Below are 24,211 nucleotides of genomic sequence, written 5' to 3'. Positions count from 1 at the left end.
TTCATTTGGTTTTATATTGCCCAAACAAAATAAAATAACTGCTCCTATTTATCAAATTGCATAACAGCATGAAGTGGTAGACCGACGCTGAGTCTAAAGCAGAAAACTCAAATCCTAGATCTTAGGTATGAAGATCACTAGTCCTGTGACTGTGGATAAAATCAGGTAACTTCTGTGCCTTCATTGCTTTTTAAATCTGTAATTTGTGGTACAAACACCTTCTCTGCTTGCCTCACAGGGCTGAGTGTGATGGATGTGACAATGTGTGCAAAATGCTTTAGAAAGAGTAAAACATTCCAAGGTCTAAGCATTTCTAGAACTCCAGATACATAGTCTTGGGACTTTGCATATGTTGGTGTAACTCCAAAGGCTAGAGCAATTAAGAAGCCTTGAGTGGGTGCACACTTTGCAAAAAGGTACAAAGCTATGGGGCAGGGAATAAGCTGCAGAAGAAAGGAAACACGTATGGACCTTCAGTGAGTTAATAATTCTGTGATGGAGGCAACACTAATGACATTCAAAAGGAAAGACCCCACTGCAAAGCAGCATCTCTTTAAGTGTTACAACATAAGACATAGACTCTCAAGACCAATTGCTGAGGCCTGAAGTAGTTGATGAGGGCAACTTGTAGAAGCTTTGATGAATGGGTAAATTTTTAAGAGAAGAATAAGGGCAAATTCATAGAGATTATCACTATGGGTTAATGCTGTGCAGTAAATTGCAAAAATCAATCCGTTTTCAAATTATAATAGTGTCTGGCTGTAGTGTTTTAAAACAATATTGTTTGAGGTTAACGGTCAGCCATGTTTTGTCTCCTAGCAGTAAACATTTGAAGTCATGTCATGAATTATCTTCCTACACTAATGAAATGGATCATTTACATAAAAATCAGAAAAACCCCAAGACCCATATGCTTTTCAGTCTCTGGAGACATGGAAATGACCTCAGTGACAGCCAATTAGAAAATGGAAAGGTGAAGGAGGACGCTCTTTATTCCCTGTTTGGAGAGTTTCCAAAATGACTAACATGCTTCATGGCAGTGCCAGAACACTTTTAAATAGGTGTTATTTCAAAGTGAAGCATAACTGGTATTTTTTTCCATATAGATGGATATCTTAATTGTTTCCAGAAGCTTTGCCTCAGACCACTGGCTCTTGTCATATAGCCTCCCTATTTATAATCTGTTTTATTTTCTTCTACTCCTGTGTCACTGACCCCATGGATTTCCTGGGAGCTGCTGTGATCTGTCACGTCATTGCTCATTATCAGACAGTCTTAATCCTCAGAGCATTGAAATATTTTATCATGGCACATAAGCCATCGGAGCCCGGCCACCGTCACATTAAATTGCAGCCTGGATTGTCTTTTACCTGCTGACGCTGGAGATTTTACCACTCTCGTCCCCCTCCTGGGTCAGGACCCTCTCTGGGCAGCAGATGTGGCAGTTCTGAGGGCCTTACCCTGCCCTCCTCTTGAGCAATTTTTCAGTTGATATCTCACCAATCAATCGCCCGGGTCCCATTTAGTAGAGCTTGCATGACCTCTTAATTTTTATAAACCTTTTACCCACCTATCCAAGCATCTCACTGTCGAACACCACCCTCAGACAGGATGAAATGCTCTCAGGATGTGGCCAGCAACACATGGTGCATAGAATTTTTTAAAGGATAGAGAATTCTTAAAAAACGACTGTACTGCCTGATATTCCTGCCTGGTATTCCCTAAGGAAAGTTCTATTCTTCATGAAGCTAATAATTCTTAAAATGTTGTTAGGTCAATATATTAGTAATCCTTAGACACTAAGGGTGGTAGACTCCCAACTTAAGTCTCATGGGATGCACTTAGAATGAAGCGCTTTCCATTTAAACACTCCGTAATTCTGAAAATGCAAGGTCAAATAGTCTATCAAACAAATGCAAAAAAAAAAGAAAAGAAAAGTCAGAAAAGCCCCATAAGTTTCCCCTCTGATCTGTATAATGGAGACCTAAGACTCTCTCCCACCTAAACCAATTAAATTTACTAGATAATTATTTGCCTCTTTCTTTTAAATCCAGGTAGATCTGGCCAATGAGAACAAGGAACGGTCCCATGTGAAGGTCATCTCAATTCTAAACTGATTCCTGAATTCAGATGGCAGCACACTGATGTGTTAGGATAATTGTCTCCTGTATGAGATGAGTAAGGCAATGGAGAGAAAGGGTAGAGCCCAGAGCAAAAAACTGAGCTCACCAGCTTTAAATTCTTGCCAAGTTCACATCATTGCTCCTCTCCCCACAGTCTGATACTGCTTTAGCATGGCGTCACTTTCTTTATAGGAGTTTAGTGAATATTAATTTCATCCTGCTAGAGAGGCCACCTTTTTTTCTTGAAATAAGGTTCAGAGAATTAAATGAAGCCCATGGGTATTTAAAGATGTGTGCAGGGATGAATTGCTCTAGGAAATATGTGATACTGTCCATGGTAGGAATGAGACAAGTGAATATTACTTATAATAGCTTTTTAGGTTAATTTTTTGTTGTTTAAAATCTTATAAGACAACCCACTCATCTGTCCCTTTCCTTATGAAGAAAGAACTTGTGTAAGGCATTAATAACACAAAATACACTTCTAGCCCAAATCTCTTTTCCTTTTCAATTCTTTCATGATTGTTTCTCCTTTATGTCACTGAATAATACAATTATACATGAATGATTTCTGTACTTCAACCTTCTCCTATCTGCGTGTCATTGAAGTACTATATAAAAAGATCAGAAGATGCTGACTTCCAAGAAATTGGGACATATAAAATAGAGATCAAATAGTTGGTTAAGATGATGTCAAAATTAAAATAAAATGTTCTTATACACTATATGGCTCTAAAATGTGATTTCTACTGATTTCTAAATTCTAGAATTCTTCTAATATATTTATTTTATATACCTGTTTTAAGAAGAAAGTAAGAGACCGTACAACATCATTCCCACCATATTCTGTTGGTCAAGGCAATTTCAGAGTTCTGCTTGAAATTGAAGGGAAGGAAAATAGATTCCACCTCTCAATGGAGAAGTGTCAATTTCATGTCATAGAAGAGCATGTGGGAGGGGATACATGTTGGTGCAGCCATCTTATAGTCTGCTATGGTGTGCAGGTTAGGTTCATTGATAAGGTATCATTTGAATGAAGATTTAAAGGAGGTAAGGGAGGGAGCCGTATGCCTATCTCTATCTAGGGCAGAGCATTCCAGGCTGAAGCAAGAGCCTGTGCAAAGGCCCTGAGGTGGGAGCGTACCAGGACTATTTCGAGGCTGTTATGGCTGGAGCAGAGTAACTGAAGAAGAGAGTAGTAGGAAAGGTGGTCTGGGAGATATGAGGGAAGATATACGGAAGGCCTTATAGGCCATTGTAGTTACTTTGGCTTTTACTATGAGATGAGAAGCAAAATGGAGGGTCTTGTCTGGTTATGTTTTAAAAGAATCAGTCTGGCAACTGTGTGGAAAATAGACTGGGCCAGTTCAGTGGGAGGTGGCAGGGAAGGTAACAGAAGAAGAGAGACAAGTTAGGAGACTACTGCAGTAATCCAGGCAAGAAAGGTTAGTGGCTCAGACCAAGACAGTATCAGTAAGGGTGGTGAGAGGGGTTAGATCACAGATTTATTTCGAAGTTACGGCCAACAGATTTCCTGATGGATTGGATGTTTGGTGTCAGAAAAAAAGGAGGCAAAGATGTCTGAGCCATTGTAAGGATGGAATTGCCATTTTCTGAAATAGGGAAAGCTAAAGGCATACAGCTTTTTAGGAAAGGATCAGGAATTTAGCTTTAGAGATGCAAGTTTAAGATACCTATTGGATATCCAAGTAGAATCGTTTTAGTGTGTTTTTGTTGTTGTTTTGTTCTATTGAGGTATAATTGGCATACAACATTATATTAGCATCAGGTGTACATCGTGATTTTTATATTTGTATAAATTGCAAAGTGATCACCACAATAAGTCTAGTTAATATCTGTCACCATAGATGTCCTGGCACCTAAAGAAGAAAGTATAAAAAAGTAGAAGGATATCGTCAGTGCTCTGATTGGTCAGGTAAGATGGGGCTGAGAACCATGACATTTATCAATGGTGGAGGTCATTCACGGCCTTGACAAGAGCTGTTTCAGAGGAGCTATGCGCCACATGCCTGACTGCAATGAGCTTATAGGCAAAGGGAGGAGATGAACTAGAGAAAGCAAGTATAGACAACACTTTCCATGAGTTTTGTTGCAAAAATAAGCAAGGAAACAGAGCAGTAGCTGGCTGGGTAAGAAGGATGAAGAGAAGGACTTGTGTTTTCTTTTTCGAGGTGGGAGGAAATAATAGCATGTTTATATGCCTTTGGGAATGATGCAGTAATACAGTGAAATTTTGATGTTATAGGAAAGAGAGAGAGGGAGAGAGAGAGGGGAGTAAAGCGCTGGATTGCTGTTCTTGGGAATGTCCTTCATATACTTTAATTTCAAGGACCCTCACTTTCCTCCTCTTCAGGGTCTGTGTGGGGAGGGTAAGTGGGCATGGGTAGTAGAGATAAGAAAAAGGAAAAAAAAAGCCAGCAGGCTACTACCTCTTCTGAGCTGCCTTTGAGTGTCACTCCTCCTCTCTGTCTCCGCATTTGGACTGGGAACCCACAGCAACTCCTTGGTCCTTCTGCCACCATCCAAAAGAATCCTAATGTGAATGGATAAACACCACCTTTCCGTTCCTAGCAGATCATCATCTTCCGCCTTCTTTCTAACTCTCCTTTGCCTATAGGCATCCTGACTTGAAAGCAGTAAGGGGTTGCTGAGCAGAGGCGTGAGTGTCAGAAGAATTCGATGCCCACACCCACCTCTGGATGAGTCACTGTTTGTTCAGGGAGAGAATCTCACAGAATAATGAAAACTGCCAAGAGAGGCACCAGACCAGTCACTGAACAATTCCACTTCACCTTTAATTTTAGAGAGACAGCATCAGGAAGAGTGACAATGAAAGCATGAGAAAAAAATTACTCCTAGTTTTTTCTTTTTGCTGTTTGGGAAAAGAAAGCATTGTGGAAGTCTCCTTTTAGTGCCTTCATTTTTCATCATCCTACAGTAGAGTCACCATAGAGGTCCCTAAGTTTGGCACATGGCATTGGGACTGTTCGGGTATCATTCCATCAAAATCTGTCATTCCTCGTGCGTCCCATTCCCCTGTATTTCTCTCTTGTGGAATAGATGTTCAGTTTTACAGCTAAGGAAAATTAAGCTTTGAAGTGGAAGTGGTAATTCTATTTGCTGTATTTGTGCAGTGGCCATTTTGTAGCTCAGGGGATTTGTCAAGAGCGTGGAAATTACTGATACAAAATTAAAATTAGCCAGTCCAGAGCTTAAGATTCAGATATTAAGGTGGAAGTTGGGGGGAAGAGACTGCAAACAATGCTGGTTTAATCTTTTTGGCCTGCTTTGCTTATGACCTGTTATGCAGTTGGTAAGAACACAGGATGGATTGTAAGGTTTTGATGTGTAGAATGAAAGTCACGGTAGCCCATTTGTTTTAAGCAGCAGCTAAAATGTTTAATAACCTTTGGTAAGGAAATTGGAATTCTTAGAACATGAGTATAGTGTGAAAAACACCAAGAATGAACCCAGAAGTGAGTATGTTACAGTCTGTGAAATGCCTTTGCCTGATTTTCCCTTCTTCTCTATGATAAGCTTGTCATGTTTCAGGTGTTGCAGAACACTTGAACGATGGAAGATGTGTGATGTGAACAATCAATGTTATTAACGATGCGGCACCTTCCCTCCCACCTTTCTGTTTGCGTCCTCTGCCACCTTTGTGGGTTCTGACTGTATCACCCCTTGCACTGGCCCGTGAACTGCATTTTGTAGTGAAAGACCACCCTACATAAAAGCCTGTTTTCCACATGAGCCACGTCTAGTCTCAGAACCCTACACCTTGGCTGGAGTTTATTCTGATTGGGTGTTATGTTTCTAAAACAGTTTGATTTGTATTTCCACGTTGCGCTGGGGTGTGTGTTTTTCTTCCACCATCACGTCCACAGCATGCCTTGAGTGGTCACCGCGTGCTTCCTCCTCAGACTGGTTTGGATTTTACAAGGTGTTAGAGTTTCTAAAAAACTCATAAGGTCTCTCACACTTGAGTTTACACCAGAAGTTATGGAGTGATTAACCTAATAGGTGCTGTGTATCCCCAAAGATGGCCAGCTTTATTCATGCTTAAGCTGAGTGTCTGTGGATAACCAACAATTCTTTGTAGATCGCAGCTGCAGGACCGTGCAATGCTGTGGTGTCGCTCTGCCGTGTAAGTGATCGGGCAGCTCCCTGGGTTCACTCGGTTGCAGTCAGGGGCTACCACCAGGCACTCGGAGGAAGAAGAGAGAACCGTTTAGCTGCAATCAGACCTAGGGGCTTCTTTAAGAGAAAGAACATAAAGTGACCCTAGCATATCTAATTGCATATACTTTTTCCTTTATTGTCTTTTTCTGAATTTTTCCCTCCAGGGCTGCCCAGAAGTTAAATCTTTCTTCTAAAAAGAAGAAACATCGGCCTTCCACTTCTTCCGTTGCCGAGCCACCTCTCTTTGCTACCAGCTTCAGCGGGATTCTGCAGACTTCCCCGCCCCCGGCCCCGCCCTGCCTGCTGAGGGCCGTCAACAAGGTGAAGGACACCCCAGGCCTGGGCAAGGTAGGCACCTGTGCCGTGTGCCATGGTGGCTCTGTGTGTGGGGTTCTGCATCAAAGGCAAGGACGAGAATGAGGGCTCGGTTTGTTTGCTAAAGCAAGAAGGTGACAGGGAGAGAAGGAGAAGAAATGAAAGTCGTTTGGAAGTACTGTAAAATTTTCTTTGGTTACATACACTAGTAGTCAATTGAGACATTCCAGTTATTGGAGATGTGGTTTGATTTTGGCAGAAAGAAAACAGCCTTGTATTGTTTGACAGAACTGTACCCAATTGAAGAAAAGACCCCGTAACACAAAAGACAGAGGCAGAGGCAGGAGAGACCAAGAGACACGGTATAGGAATAAGACATGAAGATGCTTCGTCACTTCCCTGGCACAATTTCATTGTTCCTCCCCTTCAGAGAAATCACAAGCTCTACTTTTGAACCAGACCACTGATGGGATTTCTGGGGAGCATTTTCTGTGTGCCATTCTAGCCAAGAAATGCAATTTTGAATTGTTACAACCACTTAGAAAGAGATGGGGAACATTATGATGAGATGTAGAAACACCATCACGACACCTGGCTCAGCTATGTTTGGGGTAACTTCGTTTTTAGATGTTATCTCTTAACTGTCTCTTCTGAGATAAACGTCTGGGTGAAGTAACTTATGGTTTACTCTTCAATGGGTAAATAAGCTGTGACTTATAAAAACATTTAGTTGAAGAAAGCGGTGGCTGTCTTCCTTCTTTTACTTTCATCAGAAGGAGGATGGTACACACCACCTTGCCAGTTCCCCGCCACCGACTTAACAGGACTCATTTTCGGGAGGTTGTAAGTCTTGCTGAAGGGAGCGGCTGCTCAACTATGTGGACGAAGATTTTACTTATTTAGGTCACTGATTCCCTGTCCCCTTGACCCTCAACATGATTATTCCCGGGTTCACGGTCTTCAGTGGCCTCAGCCTCACCAGTGGTCCTTCTGGAGTTTACCCCACACCCTCTGCCCTTCTTCCTTGGTGCTTTTCTCCTTTTTCTCGATGATTTCTCCCACCTCCTCCCATACCCTCCCACCCCCTATTTCATCACCCACTGGGAAACTCCTAACGTGCTAAGTTACTCCTTCCAACAGAGTCTACATTTTAAGATTATGTTGAATAGAGCAATGTTTATTCTTTTTTTTTTTTAATTTGTTGTACTTTATTTATTTATTTATTTTTGGCTGTGTTGGGTCTTCGTTTCTGTGTGAGGGCTTTCTCTAGTTGCGGCGAGTGGGGGCCACTCTTCATCCCGGTGCGCGGGCCTCTCACTATCGCGGCCTCTCTTGTTGCGGAGCACAGGCTCCAGACGCGCAGGCTCAGTAGTTGTGGCTCACAGGCCTAGTTGCTCTGCGGCATGTGGGATCTTCCCAGACCAGGGCTCGAACCCGCGTCCCCTGCATTGGCAGGCAGATTCTCAACCACTGCACCACCAGGGAAACCCAAGCAATGTTTATTCTAACGGAAAGCATCCAGTCCTGGAATGTTCCATGGCATTGGGCGGGGCTTTCCCAGGCCCAGAGGTGAAGTAGGAGACCAGGCAGCCTGCGAGGGCTGCTCTAGCATCGCTGGCCAGGGAGGGAGATGGAGGAGACCACACGAGCAGGACTCACGCAGGTGGGAGTGGCATCCCCGCGGGGGCACACACACTGCGGTCACAGTGGATGGCTGAGAGGCTGCCTTCTAAGGAGGGTGGGTACAAGTAACTGCAGGGCTTTCAAAACTGTAGAAAACAAATGAATTGTCGTAAGGTACACATAACAGAAAATTTACCTTCTGAGCCATTTTTAAGTGTGCGTGGACTTTGGTTTTGCTAAGAGGAGTTTGGAACTTTGGTGCCGGAGCTGAACCGCCCTGGACACAGTGACATCGAATGTCTCCACTGCAGTCTCCTTCTCCTCTCCTGCTCTGAGTGACACCCTACTTCTCTTCTGAGTACATGTGAACCAATATTTAAATGCTGTCGCTCTAAAGAGGTACCAGACTCTTAGCCAACCTGGAGTACTCATACACCCCACTACGGCCCTGTCTGGGACACCTCGAAGTGAACCACATAAGAAACTATCTTCCTGCATCTATAACAGTGTCCCAGTCTCTGGTTCCTAAAAGGGTTGATGCAGATACATCTTCAGGTGGGCCTGGTCCCCAAGCCTAGGGCCTTCTGTCCCTTCCTTCCCCCATCCCTGCCCGCCTCCCTGGAATTCTGAGACAAAGGGATCAGGGCACCAGGCAGGGTCTGAACCAGCAGAAAGACTGTTTCCAGCCAGGGTGACCTGGAACTTGCACGAAAATAATCTGGAAGGCACTGGGCTAATCTTGGTTTCATGATGTACTGTATGTAGTGGCCAGTTAGAAGTATAATTATAAGTAACATAAGCAGCATACGACCAGGTATAGCTACAATTAATATTATCATCATTCACAGACTAAAGCTTGCAAATCACACACTTATTTTTTTAACGTAAAATACTATCCCTTTCTCTCATTTGCAGTCTGATGTGCTTCTTTCAGTGGGAGAGAAAGGGTGACATTAACCAGCCAGGAATGCAGGAAGCCCAGAGTTTGTCCATGGAAGTGGGGTCACCAGACTGGGTGTCACAGAAGGTGACAGAAGGTGTGACTTCCGTCTGACAAGTGGCCTCACGGCAGCTGTCCTGCTGAGCATGGGGGTTGGGGCATTGGTGGCGAGAAAGTGACAGTGGGAGGGGGTGTGCTTTCTGGAGGGCAGTGTAGTTATATACTTTTACTTGACGTGTGATTGAAACCAGAGGTCCACGAGCACACCTCCCATCACGCCTCCTCCTGCTGAGACGTGCTTCACAGAAAGCCAGACGGCCTGGCCTTGACTCTGCCGTGGAGGCGCCAACCGTCTGAACTTGGTGGAGGCCCATTTCCCAGACTCATGCTTCTCCCACCCCGAGAGTCCCCTACAACAAGGAACTGCATTCCTCTTATCCATATGGAAAAATCCCCGTAGGTTTATCTCTGTTGCATAATTTACATGTTAACGTTTCAAAGAAATACAGTGGAGTTTCATATAGAACATAAAAGAACTGGCGCTATATAGAGATCATTACATTTGAAGTAGAAAAGCTTGATTGAACTGCCAAAAGCAACGTAATTGTTTAACCTGGGCGGGGCGGGGGGGCTCTTGAGGCGGGATGGGGAGCCAGCCCAGCGCAGCTGACGCCACCTCGCCCACCTCTTATCCTTAACCACCAAGGATGTCCTCGGGAGACCTGAAGACAGGCTTTTGTGGGTTTGTTTAGAGCTCTCCTCTCATTTGTAGACAAGACAACTGAGGCCCCGAGGGAGCAGGAGATTTTCCAGTGCCTTCTGAGTCAAGCCCAGAGGTCAGGACCTGTTAGACATTTTATTCTCTTCCGTCTCACTGGGTGGCCTCTAGATATACATGACCTTTAAAAATCTGAGTGGAGACAAGAATGTAATGGGACCATAATGGTAGCAAAATAAATTGGGAACCAGTCGCCTCCATCCAGTGGAGAAGGACATGTGTCCCTTTTCAGAGTCACGGATGGGAGAGAAAGGGCAGTGACAGGCTATGGTAGACACACAGGGAGTCAGAGGTGCTCCACAGACCCCTCCCCTCGTCCCACTGCCGTTGATTTCCAGCAACAACTTCCTGCCTCCCCGCACCCCTTCCTCCACCCAGAGTCATTGCTGGCCACCAAGTGCATCTTGAGGCAAAAGCTTTTCTTTCCAAGTGATGGAAGAACTTGGGGTAACTTCAGTGCACTTGGAGCTGAATCACAGCACACTCACAACACAGGAAACACCTCGGAATCCCTAGCACCTAGAGCAGTAGTTGGCACACAGCAAATATTTATTGAGCATCTTCTATGTGTCAGGCCCTGTGCTGGGCACTAGGCTTGCCCTGATGGACACACAGGCAGAATGCCTGCCCCGACAGCACTTATAATCTAGTCATTATAACAGTCAGCCTTAGACATCTCACCGACTTGGCCCAATATGAAGGACTATTTGACTTCAGGAAAAGTTGGAATCACAGACTTCAAATAATTCTGCCTAACTTTCGAGTTATATAAAGAAGCTATAGTAATAAGTGGTCTTGTAGAGACATTTTTAATGAATAGATAAAGATGATTAGTGGATCAAAGCAGCTTAGTCCCTGTTTATATTTCATGGGTTTGGCTTTATGTAAATGATATTTCTAATCTGTTTGAAAATGGTTCCTTCTCCTAAGTCAGTAAAAGCTCTTCATGAAATTTGTTTGCACAATTAATTAACATCCATGTTTAAGGTTCATTTGTTAGTGTGTCAGAGATTAATGTCAGAGCTCTTAGTATTGGATTACAAGCTTCTAGAGCAAAGCATCTTATCTGTTTAACTCAGTATTTGGCTCTGCAGCCCCACCACGGGTGCATAAATGCTTTTATTTTTTTAAACTCTTTTTTTTTTTTTTATTTTTGGCTGTGTTGGGTCTTCGTTTCTGTGCGAGGGCTTTCTCCAGTTGTGGCAAGCAGGGGCCACTCTTCATCGCGGTGTGCGGGCCTCTCACCATCGTGGCCTCTCTTGTAGCGGAGCACAGGCTCCAGACGTGCAGGCTCAGTAGTTGTGGCTCACGGGCCTAGTTGCTCCATGGCATGTGGGATCTTCCCAGACCAGGGCTCGAACCCGTGTCCCCTGCATTGGCAGGCAGATTCTCAACCACTGTGCCACCAGGGAAGCCCCTGTAAATGCTTTTAAAGGTGAGAATGGTAATGGCCACAGTCACATTCATGATGATGACAATTTACCTTGTTAATTCTCCTCTTCCTGGCAGTATTCCTGAAGGGAAATAACATGAAGCATGAAGGGAAAAGGAGCCTTCTTTTCCTTCATAATCTCCAGGAATGCCTCAAAAAGATGGAATCATCAGCACTCAGCCTTGGTTCCCCCAGATATGTTTCGGGAATATAAGAAAACTCTTATAGGTGGGTGCTAGCAACAAGAGAAGAGATTCTATAGAATTTGAAAAGATCATAAAAATTGGATGAAACAAACATGAATAATTATGGAAAATTGAGCTGGAGACAGGTTGAGGAGGGCTTGTCCTACTCGATTCACTCGGTGGATATCTGTAGACATACTGTGTTCCAGGTACTGCAGGAGGTGCCACTGCTGGGGACAGTACACAGAAGCTGGTTGGCTGCTCTGGGCCACATGCCTGCAAAGGAAGGGGGGATGTATATCCTGATCTGCATGAACTCTAGGCCCCTGTGAAAATGCCTGCCTGGCGTTCAGCCTCAGCCATCACTCCTGAGCTACAAATGCTGTTTCCTTCTCCTGGGGACCCCTGCTTAGCCCTAGTCTGGGTAGAAGAAGGGTTGTGTGGTATCCGTCACACTGGATCCCCATCGCCACTCATGCCCATCCGTCTGTGCATTTCCGAAGTGCCTCACTGAGATTTCTCCTCTGTAGACAGTGCAGCCCCAAGGCAGACGATTCCGCGGAGTCCTTGGAGTTGCGATTTAGAAATAGACTTGCTTGTTTGGCTAAACTATCTTTCTTATGCAATAAAGGCTGGAGCCATTATTCTATTTTCTTCACAGTCCTCGATTTCAAGTCATCTGCCTCTTATTTAGCACTACTTTTCAAACCTGGTAGCAACATATTTTGACCTCTGTTAAAACATAAAACATATATTCTCTAAATAACATCTCTCCCCGCAACACACACGTACACACACACACAAACACACACACACTCACTATCACTCACTACTTCGCTCATTTACCAGGTCCTATATTATCTAGGTTTAGTTAAATTCTAAACTTGCACTTATTTGGTGGTAAACTAATAGCATGGTAAAAAAATAAATGAACCATGTGCGCTTTTCAGTAGAGATTCTTTCCCTTTACAGATTTCTTAACGTTTTTAGAGTAGAAGTCATTCGATTACTAAACCCTTGTTACACTGTAAGGAAGAAGAAGCCAAGATAACTGTTCAATTTATGTTCTCATTACAAGAGGAAAACAATAAGATAGAAAAATTAGATTAAAATAAGATTTTTTTAAGGTACGAATGTAGCCCTTATTCATCTGTTCAACAAGTAGAAATGGCTGATGTAGCTCTCTCTTGTTCAGGAAGTGATGCCAGGTTATACCAAGGAGAAAATTTCATGCCTTCCAGCCCACCAAGGTCCGGGTTATTTAAATAGCATGCAGATTATCAAATACCTCATTATCATTTCTACTATTCCTCATCCTGAAGCTTTATCAGAGAGAAAAGATTTGAGTCAGTCTGTAACATTCATTTCAAGTATTCTAATGTGATGGAAAATTCTCGATCCCACTACTCACTCACCAGTGATTACTCCCCCCTTACACACGCCAGACAGTAGAAAGGAATCGTGAGCTTTCTATTTTGGTGTGCTTTGGGGGGGTAGGGAGAAATAGACTGCGTAAATAATACATGCACATTCATCAGGATAGCTGGCCTGATAGCTTTGAAAATTGAATTGTTAGCTCTTCTGGGAAATAAACTCGTGTGACCTTCCACTCCCTAATTGCAGTTCTTTTCTGTGCTCTGTTGGTTGTGGTTGAGTCGGCTAAGCTCCTGTAGTTAGAGTTCGGTTTTTTCCTCCTTCCTTTCTTTCTTATTTTGACCCTTCCTCCAACCTGCATCTCCAGAGAAAGGACACTTAGAGAAAATGTTCTGACTCATTAATCTTCTTGGTTTCTTCTCCCCCACCCCCCGCCGTGTATGCAGAGGTGCACGCACCTGTCCTAGAGCCCGACCCCCCTCCGCCGCGCATGCGCAGCATGATGCGCCGCTACCGGAAACCGGAGCTCAGGAAATGCAGGTGCCTCTGCCCGGAGCGCTGCTTCTGGAACCTGACCGCGCAAAGTGATGGGGAGAGAGTTTTTTCTACACCCCCTGCCATGCCACTCTTGAATTTATTAGGCTCATTCTTGCAAAGACAGGGAAGTATTAGGAAGATGTTCTCCATTAAAGGCCACTGGACAGAAAAGTCGTGGTAAACCACGTGTAAAAGAAAGCACGGCGGCCATTGTTGTTCTTCATTATTAACCTGACTGCCTTTAAGACAGCTGATCAAGTTGTATGGATATAATTTTCGGTTGGCTTCATTATTAGGTCGAGAACGAGAAGGGTAAGGAGCACATTTCAGTTTAATTACATCAGATTTCTGATAGGATGGCACATTATATATAAAATACTCATTTTCTGGTTTTCCTTGCCTGAAATATCTACACAGAGCAAACTGTATGAAAGGACTCTTGGGTAAGCAGGGAGGAAGTTTGTACCCCTTCAGTGCCAGATTACGTAAAGGACACCCAAAAAATGTTGAGTATTTTAACGTAATTCTATTTAGTACTAGGCATCCTAACTGGGCATTCAGCAGTGTGTAGTGCTGAATGATAGAGCTGCATGATAGAGCTGTTGTAATGAGGCAGAAACACCAAGAGCATCTAAAGGACAAGACCCTAATGGTCCTTGGCCCTGCTTATTCCTCAGCACCTGAGTTGCCCTGGGAGGGTGACATCGGGGAGGTGCTGCTGCCTAGTGCTGGCACCCTGGCGATGTGCAAGCACCATCAGCATCCCTCACTGAGAAGTTTTCCCAAAGACCATCTTGTCCAGGCCTCCCATTGTGCATAAGAAGAAACTGAGGCCCAACAAGATGAAGTAACTTGTCAACCCATTTTTGTGGGAGAAGACAAAAATTTAAGCTTTGGGGTGTGAAAGATCATGAAAAGTCATGAAGACTTTAAGGCAGAATTTGAGTGATTCTTAAGCTTTCCCCCCATTTTGTGACTTTCAGCTTCAATTCTAAGACTCTATTTTTAGGTATTAAGTGGAGATGATAGGGGTGTGTGTGTGTGTGTGTGTGTGTGTGCACACACATGCACACACTTGTGTGGAAGGAGGTGGAAGGTGATTTTTCTAAAGGGGCTTTTTAAAGGCTATAAACCTTTACCATAATTGGAGGATAGGTTTGGGGCCTCCCTGAATACCTGTAATCCCTAATTAGCATCCTGACTTACGGAATGAAAACACAAGATAAAATGAGGGAATTCTCTCTGGAATCAATGTCACTTTCTCAATTAAACAAAGGGCAATAAGATGGATGATAATGCCAGAATAGGGCTTTTGATCATTCTTTGTCCAAAAACCACATTTTAGTCAGGCTCAGCACAATTAGACAATTACTGATGTCAAGAGTATGGGACTAGTAGGTATATTTTAAGCTAACATTTCTAACATCTTATCTTTCTGCGTCTTTCTCATGCTAATGGCTGAAAGAGAAGTTAATCATGATTTGCTATAATTATCCCATTAAAATGAGATTGATAGTAATGTTTTATAAAAAAAAAAAATGGTGAGTCCAAACTGCTGAGTTAATTAGAAAGTTGTCCTTTGTGCCTCAGAGTAGGAAACGCTCTTCTTGCCTACTCAATGATGAGCATAACAAAACATTTGAATTCCTTTCTAATGCTTCACTGAACTAAAATGTATCATTATGGAGGGGGAAAATCGTTCTGATACATTCTTAAAAGCAAAACATATTTTGCTTAGATTATTAAATAGTTTCTGAAATAAAAATCCTCTAGCTCCTGACAGCCACAGCATAAGACTTCCTACGTTCTCTCATATTGCTTTACAAATTCAGTTTAGCTCTCTGTTCTGTGATGCTGTCTTCATCCGTTCCAGCTACTGTCACAAAAATACCATAGACTGGGTGACTGAAACAACAAACACTTATTTCTCTCAATTCTGAAGGCTGAGCAGTCCAAGGTCAAGGTTCTGGCAGATCTGGTGTCTGATGAGAGCTCTCTTCCTGATTTGCAGACAGTCACCTTCTTGTTGTATTTCACATGGTAGAGAGCAGAGAGAGAGCACAAGCAAGCTCTCCTGTCTCTTCTTATAAGGACACTAATCCCATTCATGAGGGTGCCACCCTAATGACCTAATCACCTCCCAAAGGCCCCACCTCCAAATACCATCACCTTGTGGGTTAGGATTTCAATATATGAGTTGGGGACAGGTGAACAAACATATGGTCCACAAGCCAACCTCTAAGTTCCAGCACTGAATCTGAGTATTTGACTTTCTAGATGAAACAACAGAAATAGAACCATGGCAGTAGCATTTAGTGCTAGGGACAAAATTCCTTCCAAGTTTCTTTTCCTGTTCCCTTGGTCTTGCCTGTGTGTTCCATGCTGCAGCCAACTATTCAGATAGAAATTTTGTCTATTTGCAGCTTAGTTGAGATCTCCTTACCACCAACAATGAATATTTGGTGGATTCATTAGTGGAGCAGTGTACCAGCTGTAGCTAATCAAATCGTGAACTTGATCTGTTCCTTGTTTTAAGTATTTTGAGAAAACATTTTACCATATTTGTACCAGAAGGTTTTCAACGAAGGGCAAAGTTTTAAAAACCCAATCAGTAAAATACTCCCTGCACTGTGTCATGTAAAGCACTGGAAAGTTAAAAATCACAGGAAATGGGAAGATCAGAGAGCAGGATTGTTGGTCTGCCTTCCCCCATGCCATCCCCCATTCTATAGAACACGGTAAAAGTAGCACCCTACAGGGGCCCCAAAGGACTCCAGGGCGAATAAAACGCCATTCAGACTACCACCAGCTACATGGCTCTGAAATCAGGCTGTCTGCTCTGGTTCTAAGTGCAAGTGGCCAGAGCCTGGGCAAGAATGGCACCAGCAAACTTGCTCTTGTCTAGAGGTCATGCTGTTTCTCTGCTCAGCTTCTGCTTGGCTGGTTCCTACCCATCCCAGGGATATCCGCAGAAATGCCACTTCCTTGGGGAAGATTTCCCTGGTTAGGTGCCCCATTACATGTTTTCATAGCACCCAAAGTTACTCTTCGTTACATTCATCACCCTATAGATAACTGATCTCTATAGTTCCATATTTAATGGGTCTCTTTATTGTCTGTGAGCTTCATGAAAGCAGGGCCATGTCTCTCTTCCCCACTTTGAATCCTACCCAGGTGCTCAGTAAATAGTAGGTGTATTAGTCAGGGCTCTCTAGAGAAGCAGAACCAACAGGATGCATGTGTGTGTGTGTGTGTGTGTGTGTGTGTGTGTGTGTGTGTGTGTGTGTGTGTGTGTGGAGAGAGAGAGAGAGAACACACAATTATGGAGGCTGGCAAGTCCAAAAATGTGTGGGAAGGCTGGCAGGCTGGAGACCCAAGGGAGAGTCTGCTGGCAGAATTCCCTTTTCTTCCAGGGAGGTCAGTCTTTTTCTATTAAGACCTTCAACTGCTTGGATGAGGCCCGTTCACGTTATGGATGGTCATCTGCTTTACTCAAAGTCTGTTGACTTAAATATTATTCCCATCTAAAACATACCTTCACAGAAACATCTAGAATAATACTTGGCCAAATATCTGGGTACTGTGGCCCAGCCAAATGGACACAAAGAATTAGCCATCATACTAGGTGAATGAATGGATGGATGGAATCATGACCTGGGTCTCCATTCTGCAATGATGATCCTTCACATCTGTATAAGGCTTGTGGCTTACATTTCCTTTCATCCATATTGTCTCTCTTGATCTTTCATACAGTTCTAAGAGGTGGGCAGTAGGGGGCAGGGGGGAGTGTTAGGTCCTCCTGATGGATGAGATTCAGAGAAGGTAAGACTTTTCCCAGAGGTGTCACGGCTTTTCAGAGTGGATGGGAACACCCTACATCTTTGTTTCCAGTATTCTTTTCCTGATCTTACAACATATATTGGCCATTTCTTAGTGCCACTGAAACACCGTTCTGAGTGTTTCACAGATATTAACTTGTTAAATCCTAATTATGAGTCTGTGGGAAGGGTCTGTTATAATCACCCCCATTTTACATCGGAGGAAGCTGAAACAGATGTGAGGAATCTGCCCGAGGTCACGTGCCTGGTCCGTGGTGGGTCTGGGATATATATACGAGCCCTGGTTCTGGGACTTGTTCTCTGGATGGCTACATGATGCCGTCTCTCTACACACTTCATATGTAGTCATTTGGCTTCAGAAAAGACCCGGTAAGCAGACGTCCCTGGCTGTCATGGGGCAGCTGCGTTTGCAGGGTGGTGAACATGGGCGAGGCAGGCACCAGGGTGTCCTCTTCTGCTGCCAGCATCCTGCCGCTGTCCTCTCCACTCATCATCTCGGAGAACTTTGTAACTGTCACCGTGGTGTTTTATCCCTTGTATTGAAAGCTCTAATGGTTTGGATTGTCTTGTGTGGCTCCTATTTCCATGCAGTATGCAAGCCAGTGAAAGTAAACTAACATTCAAAATGATTTTTAAAAGGCCAAAGCAAACCAAAAAATGTCCTAAATTCCATGAAAGAAAAGTCCATTGTACTTTAGCCATATTCCAGAATGACAACAACTCTGGGTCAGAGCTGGGTGGGACAGGACCCCTGGCACTGACTTCACAGTGAATCTCATGCTACACTATATTGAGCCATGTGGGTGATTGAGTCCCATGAAAATTCTGTGTCTAGAACACTAGCTCAGTGCCGATAGAAATGTTTGAATGTCGACTTCTTTTTCAGGAGGTATGTTGTAGGTATTTATTGAGCAGTGGTCTGTGGAGACAGTGCTGGGAGAGGCAGCGCGCCCTGAACCCATCCTGCCTGCCCTCCCTGTCTGGCTTCTGCTCTTCATTTTCTCTCATAATGGACAACTCTCTCCCCTGTGTCCACACCCACCCCCTCTTCCAGAGCTGGCTAAGTGCCTGCTTTCGTCAACATCCCATATCTATTCCCCAAGCCGGCTCCCTGGATTCTCTGACGTTTTGTACCACGTACTACCCCTAGCACAGATTCTGCTCATTAACGATTTACTGCTTTATATTGCTCTCACTGTTTTATGGGTATAATTTATCTCCTCCACTGAGTGATTAGTCGTGAGAGTGGGGCTCTTGGTTTATACTGCTTTCATATCCCCACAAATGCTTAGCCATATAACAGGCAGATAGAACTTCCTGCACTGAAAGACATTAAAGTATAGAGTATAACAGTCATTTTACGATTATTTTTCCTGCTTTTGCCTACACCATCCCTCATTCATTTATCCATCATCCATCCATGCATGTGTCTGTCCATTGGTTCATTCATAAGGCATGTATGATGTACCTGCTATGTGTTGGTCACTTTGGGAATACACAGATGAGTTCAAAATGGTCTCTGTCCTTAAGAATCCCCAAAACTGCTATTTGGAAGAGTTAAAAATCATTCTTTAGGTAGACAACTCAAACTAAAAATACCTGTTATTGTTATCATCATTCATAAGGCTGAAATTTGTACAAGATAATGGGCTTCCTGGTGAGTTTTCTCCCTTCTTCCTTTTTACTGAATACACTATCATATTCCTAAAGTATTCATATTGCATTGTAATGACAACTGATAGTGCAGCAGGCGGGGAAGGATGTGCTTTTGTTTCGTGTTTAACACTTTGATGTACTACCTGCAATTTCGCTGCGATTAGTTCGTATGAATGAATCACAGTGGCGTGCAGAACGTTTGTGTTCCTACAGACTCTCTTAAGAGAACTCACGTGTCCTTTACTTACAGATAGAATTCCCCTGAAAGTATGTGATAAGGAAGTTGTACTCGTCTTCTCTGAGGTGGGCCGAAGCAAGGGGCTTTGTTCAAGGTCGTAGAGAAAGCCGTCTACCATCCTGGGTTATGCTCCTCCGTTGCCTCTGCATTCTCCATTCTGCTTTTATCACCGAGGGAGCCGCTTCCGACCTTTCAAAATTCACATGTTGCCTGGTTTCTTTTGAGAATGCTCCTATTAAGATATGAGACTAACATCGATGATCGGTGAGATTCTGAAGTTATCTTGAAAAATATGTGTACTCGAAGGTGGTATAGTCTGGAGTGGGGATAAGCAGAGGAGACTAAAGGAGAACGAAAGGGGTTTGTATTAATTAGAAGTCTTTCTAGTTTCAAGCAACAGAAACTCAAACTGTCAGGAATGGGAAATGACCAGAGGGATGTTGGTGTCTATGGCCCCAGACCCGGGAAAGTTAGGAAGGCCTGGAGCTGGGTCCACTGAGGATCCAGGACTCTCTTTCTCTCTCTGCCTCTCATTTGTGCTTCCTCCGCATTTTGGCTTCATTCTTTAGTTCAGACCAGCCTTGGCCCTCACACAGCTGCTGACAGCTCTAAAGCGTCATTATCTTATAGCTCCCACCAGCAGATCCCGCAGACTCCTGTGACCCTAAGCTCAAAATTCCAGAGAAGGGCTGGAGTTGGCCCTGATTGGGTGTGGGGTGTGAAAAAGTGTCTGCTGCCATCGGAATATCAGGATTGGAGTGGCGAGGAATATGTCCAAGTAGAAGGAGATGCTGCCCCACAGGAGTGGACAAAGGAAAGCCATCCTCTGCACTTTCAGAGGATTTGCAGGAAGGTTCAGTGAGCATTTAGCAAGAAAGACTAATGTAGGGGATGACGTGCCTCAAATTAAGATGCGACCCAGTCAGTAGTTACTGAACTTTTGAAATAAGGGTTTCTTTGGGAGTTCATTTTGTGGACCACTCATTTAGCAGTTTCTAGGGAAGAGTGACATGCATATTCAAGAGAGCTTAGAGAAAACGGAAAACAGGCATAAGCTCAGAGAGTGAAGTGGGGAGAGGTGCATGGGGAAGAAAATCTAAGACCTTGGAGACCTCAGAGGAGGACCTCAGCATCTCTGTGGCGGGTGAGCCCTGAGAGTCTTGTGGTTCTCTCTGAAGAGACAGAGATGCAGCCCCGAGTCAGAGCTCCAGCTTGCAGGTGGCATTGATTCCAGATGAATGGTCTCACATCTACCAGTTAATGCTGGTCACAACCTGCTTACTCCGTAGAGCAAGGATTGCACAAAAATGCCCAAATTTGAGCACATTCATCTTCATGAAAATGTTTCATTTCTCTCTTTACCCCGCTCCCACTGTGGCTCCCCACAGCCATCCCATTTCCCTAGTAGTGTGGAACTCACTGCCAGAAGGATGCACTCTCCCAAATTAACCCCATCCAGAAGTTACACTGTGAAACATACACCTGGAGGGAGGCTGTAAGTGACATCTGTCTCACTCTAGGCCATGGTCTAACTCCCAAGAAACACTCATTCAACCGACACTCCTGACTGCCTACTCAAAAGTACCAGGCATTGTGTGGAAGACACCAGCTATGTAATATGAGCAAAAACGGATAGAGGGTTTTTTTTTAATTTTAGGTTTCCAGAATTTTCCAAATATCTTGGATAGTATCAATAATATGTGTTCATATATATTAATGTTTAGTTAGCAGAAAATCTGAACAGGATTTTAAATGGCCTTGATTTGGCAGTCCAAGAGAGAATCCAGATCTCTTTGCAGAGGGGTAGCCAGAAGGAAGCTCTCACCATCTTCACTTTCTCCATTGTCATCACCAGCAGTGCGATGAGTTAATGAAGTTGAATGCGGTGTAGTGGAAGGAACATGGATTAGAGATGTGCGTCAGAATCCCAGCTCTCTTCCTTCATTTGCTGTGTGGCCTGAGGGACTTTCTTAGTCTGTTCAGGTTGCTATAACAAAATACCACAGACTGGGTAGCTTATAAATGACAAAAATTTCTTTCTCATGGTTCTGGAGTCTGGAAGTCCAAGATCAGGGTACCAGCATGGTCCGGTGAGGGACCATGCAGACTTCTCATGGTATCCTTACTTGGCAGAAGGGTCAAGGGAGCTCTCTGGGGCCTCTTTTATAAGAGCATTAATCTCATTCATGGGGGCTCCACCCTCACAACGTAGTTGCCCCCCAAAGGTCCCACCTCCTAATACCATCATCTTTGGGGGTTAGGATTTCAACATACATTTGGGGGGGACACAAACATTCAGACCATAGCAGGAAGGGTTCTCTGGGCCTTAAGCTCGTTATTTGCAGAGGGGGGAAAATAATCATACTTTGTCACAGGGTAATAGCAAGTCTGCGACAACTGTGCTTGAGGAAGCAAGGCCTGCAGCTAGATTAGGACTGTGGGAGAGCCTCTTCTCGTGGTCCCGTGGAGCTCAGGGCATGGTGGGATGTTCCAGACCAAGAAAGGTTGGGACTGAGACTCCCAGTGATCCATCGGTGTGGAAGCCTTAGGTGGGCTGTTCACGAGATGGGTATAGGAGATGTGAGTTCATATTGAGGTCTCAAATTGCATTTAAACCTATCAGGGGAAGAGGCACAGGTGAGATACAGGCATTTTTGGGGAAAGGTCCAGATTGAGGCCAATCTCGGGGGATGTCCATCCAACCAGAAGTGAGATATTTAGTCAACAGCCCTCCAAGGTTGAGGGGGAAAGGGGGTGACATTGAGGGGAGTAACACTGGGTTTCAGGGACAAGAAATCCATCTTGGATACTAAGAAGGCCCTTGATTCTTAGAAAACTAGGGTCCTAGGGTCACAGCCAGAGCAGCGTGGAATGAATGACCACCCATCTAGATGCAGGGCCAGCGGGTGACCACCTGCAACTTCTTAGGGTCCTCTTGTGAAGGACAAGAGTGGTTCCCAGGCCCGCAGGGGACTGAACCTGGATTGTGCCAACGGCTGCCCAAATTCTCCACCCCACTCCTGTCCAGCTGATCACATGGCTTCCCTTTTAAGCTCACTCTTGCCCTCAGCTGAAAATCCAAAACACTCAGCCGGGGGGCTGCCTGGGGCCGCTCCAGCCCTCCAGCCTGGCCTTTCCCTGCTGGCCCCTTTGGACCCCAGGGAACGGTTTTCAGTGCTGCAAGGAGGGCGCCTCCTCTCACTTCCAGGCCTTTGGCCCTGCTCCCACATCTTCCTCCTTGGTTCTTAACTCATCTTTCTTCTTCAGGCTTGAATTTGGGCGTTATTCTCCCCCGGAAGTTTCCCTTGGGCCCCCCAAGCCTCTTGCTGTCCTCACAGCACCCCGTGGGCCTCCAGTTCAGTGTTTACTTTGCTGTGTTGGATCTGGCCCACTTCCCTCGGGGGCTCTGAAGGCAGGGACTTCATGTGACCATGTCCAGGCCCTGCCCTCCCTGCACACCGTAGGTGCCGGCTAAATGTCCGTTCACTGAGGATCAGAGGGCAGGGTGCCCACCATGTTTCCTGCCAGCCCTCTCAGAACATTCAGGTTGAATAATTTCAGTCACCATTTACTTGCATAGCAACATAACGCTTGGGAAGGATGCATTTATTTGCAAGGCCAAATGCATGACGTTGTCACTCACGAGACCTCAGTCTCAGTGTCTCACTTACCCAGGCTTGGAGAGAGGTGAGAAGGGGAGAGGGTTAGTTAATGCATTTTCTGTCTAGGCGATTTAGTGTCACAGAAGACGCTCTCAAATCTTTGACAGGAGTCGAGGCAGAATTCTTGTCAGATTATATAAGAAAAACGACTCATCATTCTGCTACATCCACTGGGATCTATTATGGGTTTTCTTAAAGCCTTTGTGTATGCAGGCTCATGGTACTTAAATTAAAATTTAAGGAGATCTGTTTTTACTACCAAATGGGCAGTGAGCAACAAGGGTTTTTGATTTGTTCTTGGGTAAGTCTGTTTCTTTCAATCAACATTTTCAGCATTTTGGCTGCAGATTTCATGCCACGTTATATGTTACTGACGTGCCAGGCCCCTTCGAGGTGCCTCCCTGTCTGTTCACCTGACCTGGTCTCTGCCAGGGATGCTTGTCTCCCCATCACTTGCTGGCCTGGAAAAAATGCCATTCTTCCCTCAAGGCCCAGCTCCTGCGTTACCTGCCACCTGCAGCTCCTCTCCCTTGTCCCACCTCCATGCACAGTGCATGTGACCCTGTACAGACCATGAACGTGGAGGAAAGGGGCTGTATCTTACTCACCTTATTTGGGGGGGAGGTGTTTATTCATTTGAATACATAAATGCCTGTCACTTCAATTCATTGAGCATCTCCCATTTGCCATCTCCTCGCTTGGAAGGAGACTCAGATACCCCCAAGATGCAGATCTTTCCTTTAAAGAGCTTTCCTTCTGCTAAGGGAAGAGAGAGACTTGCTGAGCTACACATGTGATGCTGGGCCTGGCAACTTACTATTTCATTTCTTTCCTATGAAATAAAATTGTAGCTTATAGTATTACTTCATTTTAATTCTGCCATGGTATTTGTTTTAAAATTTAGAGATGATCAGATGTTAATCCTCTATTCCTTTTACTATATTCTGTTCCTAATTCCATTAGAACAAAGAGGGAACTTGGATTATGTGTTGCTTTCACAGAGTACAGAGGTTTCAAACATCTCACTTCACATCATGAAGGTTCTCGGGGACCCCATAAGTTTCTGGGAACAGAGAAATGCAACTCTGACAAGCTGTCAGTCTCTCCCCTCCTGAGGAAGTCTGATGTGGGAATCTCAGGTTGTTACACCTGCTGTCAGGTGCTCTGTCTCCCCTGAAGACATCCTTCCCTCCAGCTGTAAACTCCCTCTCACCACCCCTCACTCCCTGCCCCTACAGTGTTTTCATCAGACAATGGTGACAGACAGACCCTATCTCCACCCAGGTAGCCTCCCCCAGACTCCCCT

At 44.5% G+C, this 24,211-nt stretch overlaps 1 protein-coding gene across 3 annotated transcripts in view; it reads left to right on the top strand.

Moving 5' to 3' along the window:
* Positions 1–24,211, top strand: part of KIF26B (kinesin family member 26B) — a 496,534-nt gene that overhangs the window by 333,157 nt on the left and 139,166 nt on the right. For all 3 annotated transcript variants that reach the window (XM_082339855.1, XM_082339856.1, XM_082339857.1), the window contains one exon: positions 6,491–6,674. In XM_082339855.1, coding sequence (XP_082195981.1) covers positions 6,491–6,674 — 184 coding nt within the window. The remainder of the gene's footprint in view (positions 1–6,490; positions 6,675–24,211) is intronic.

Source organism: Balaenoptera borealis (assembly GCF_965194805.1).
Source record: "Balaenoptera borealis genome assembly, chromosome: 1".
Classification (NCBI taxonomy): Eukaryota; Metazoa; Chordata; class Mammalia; order Artiodactyla; family Balaenopteridae; genus Balaenoptera; species Balaenoptera borealis.
Note: the sequence above shows the minus strand (reverse complement) of the source record. Positions and strands in the feature narration are given on the sequence as shown.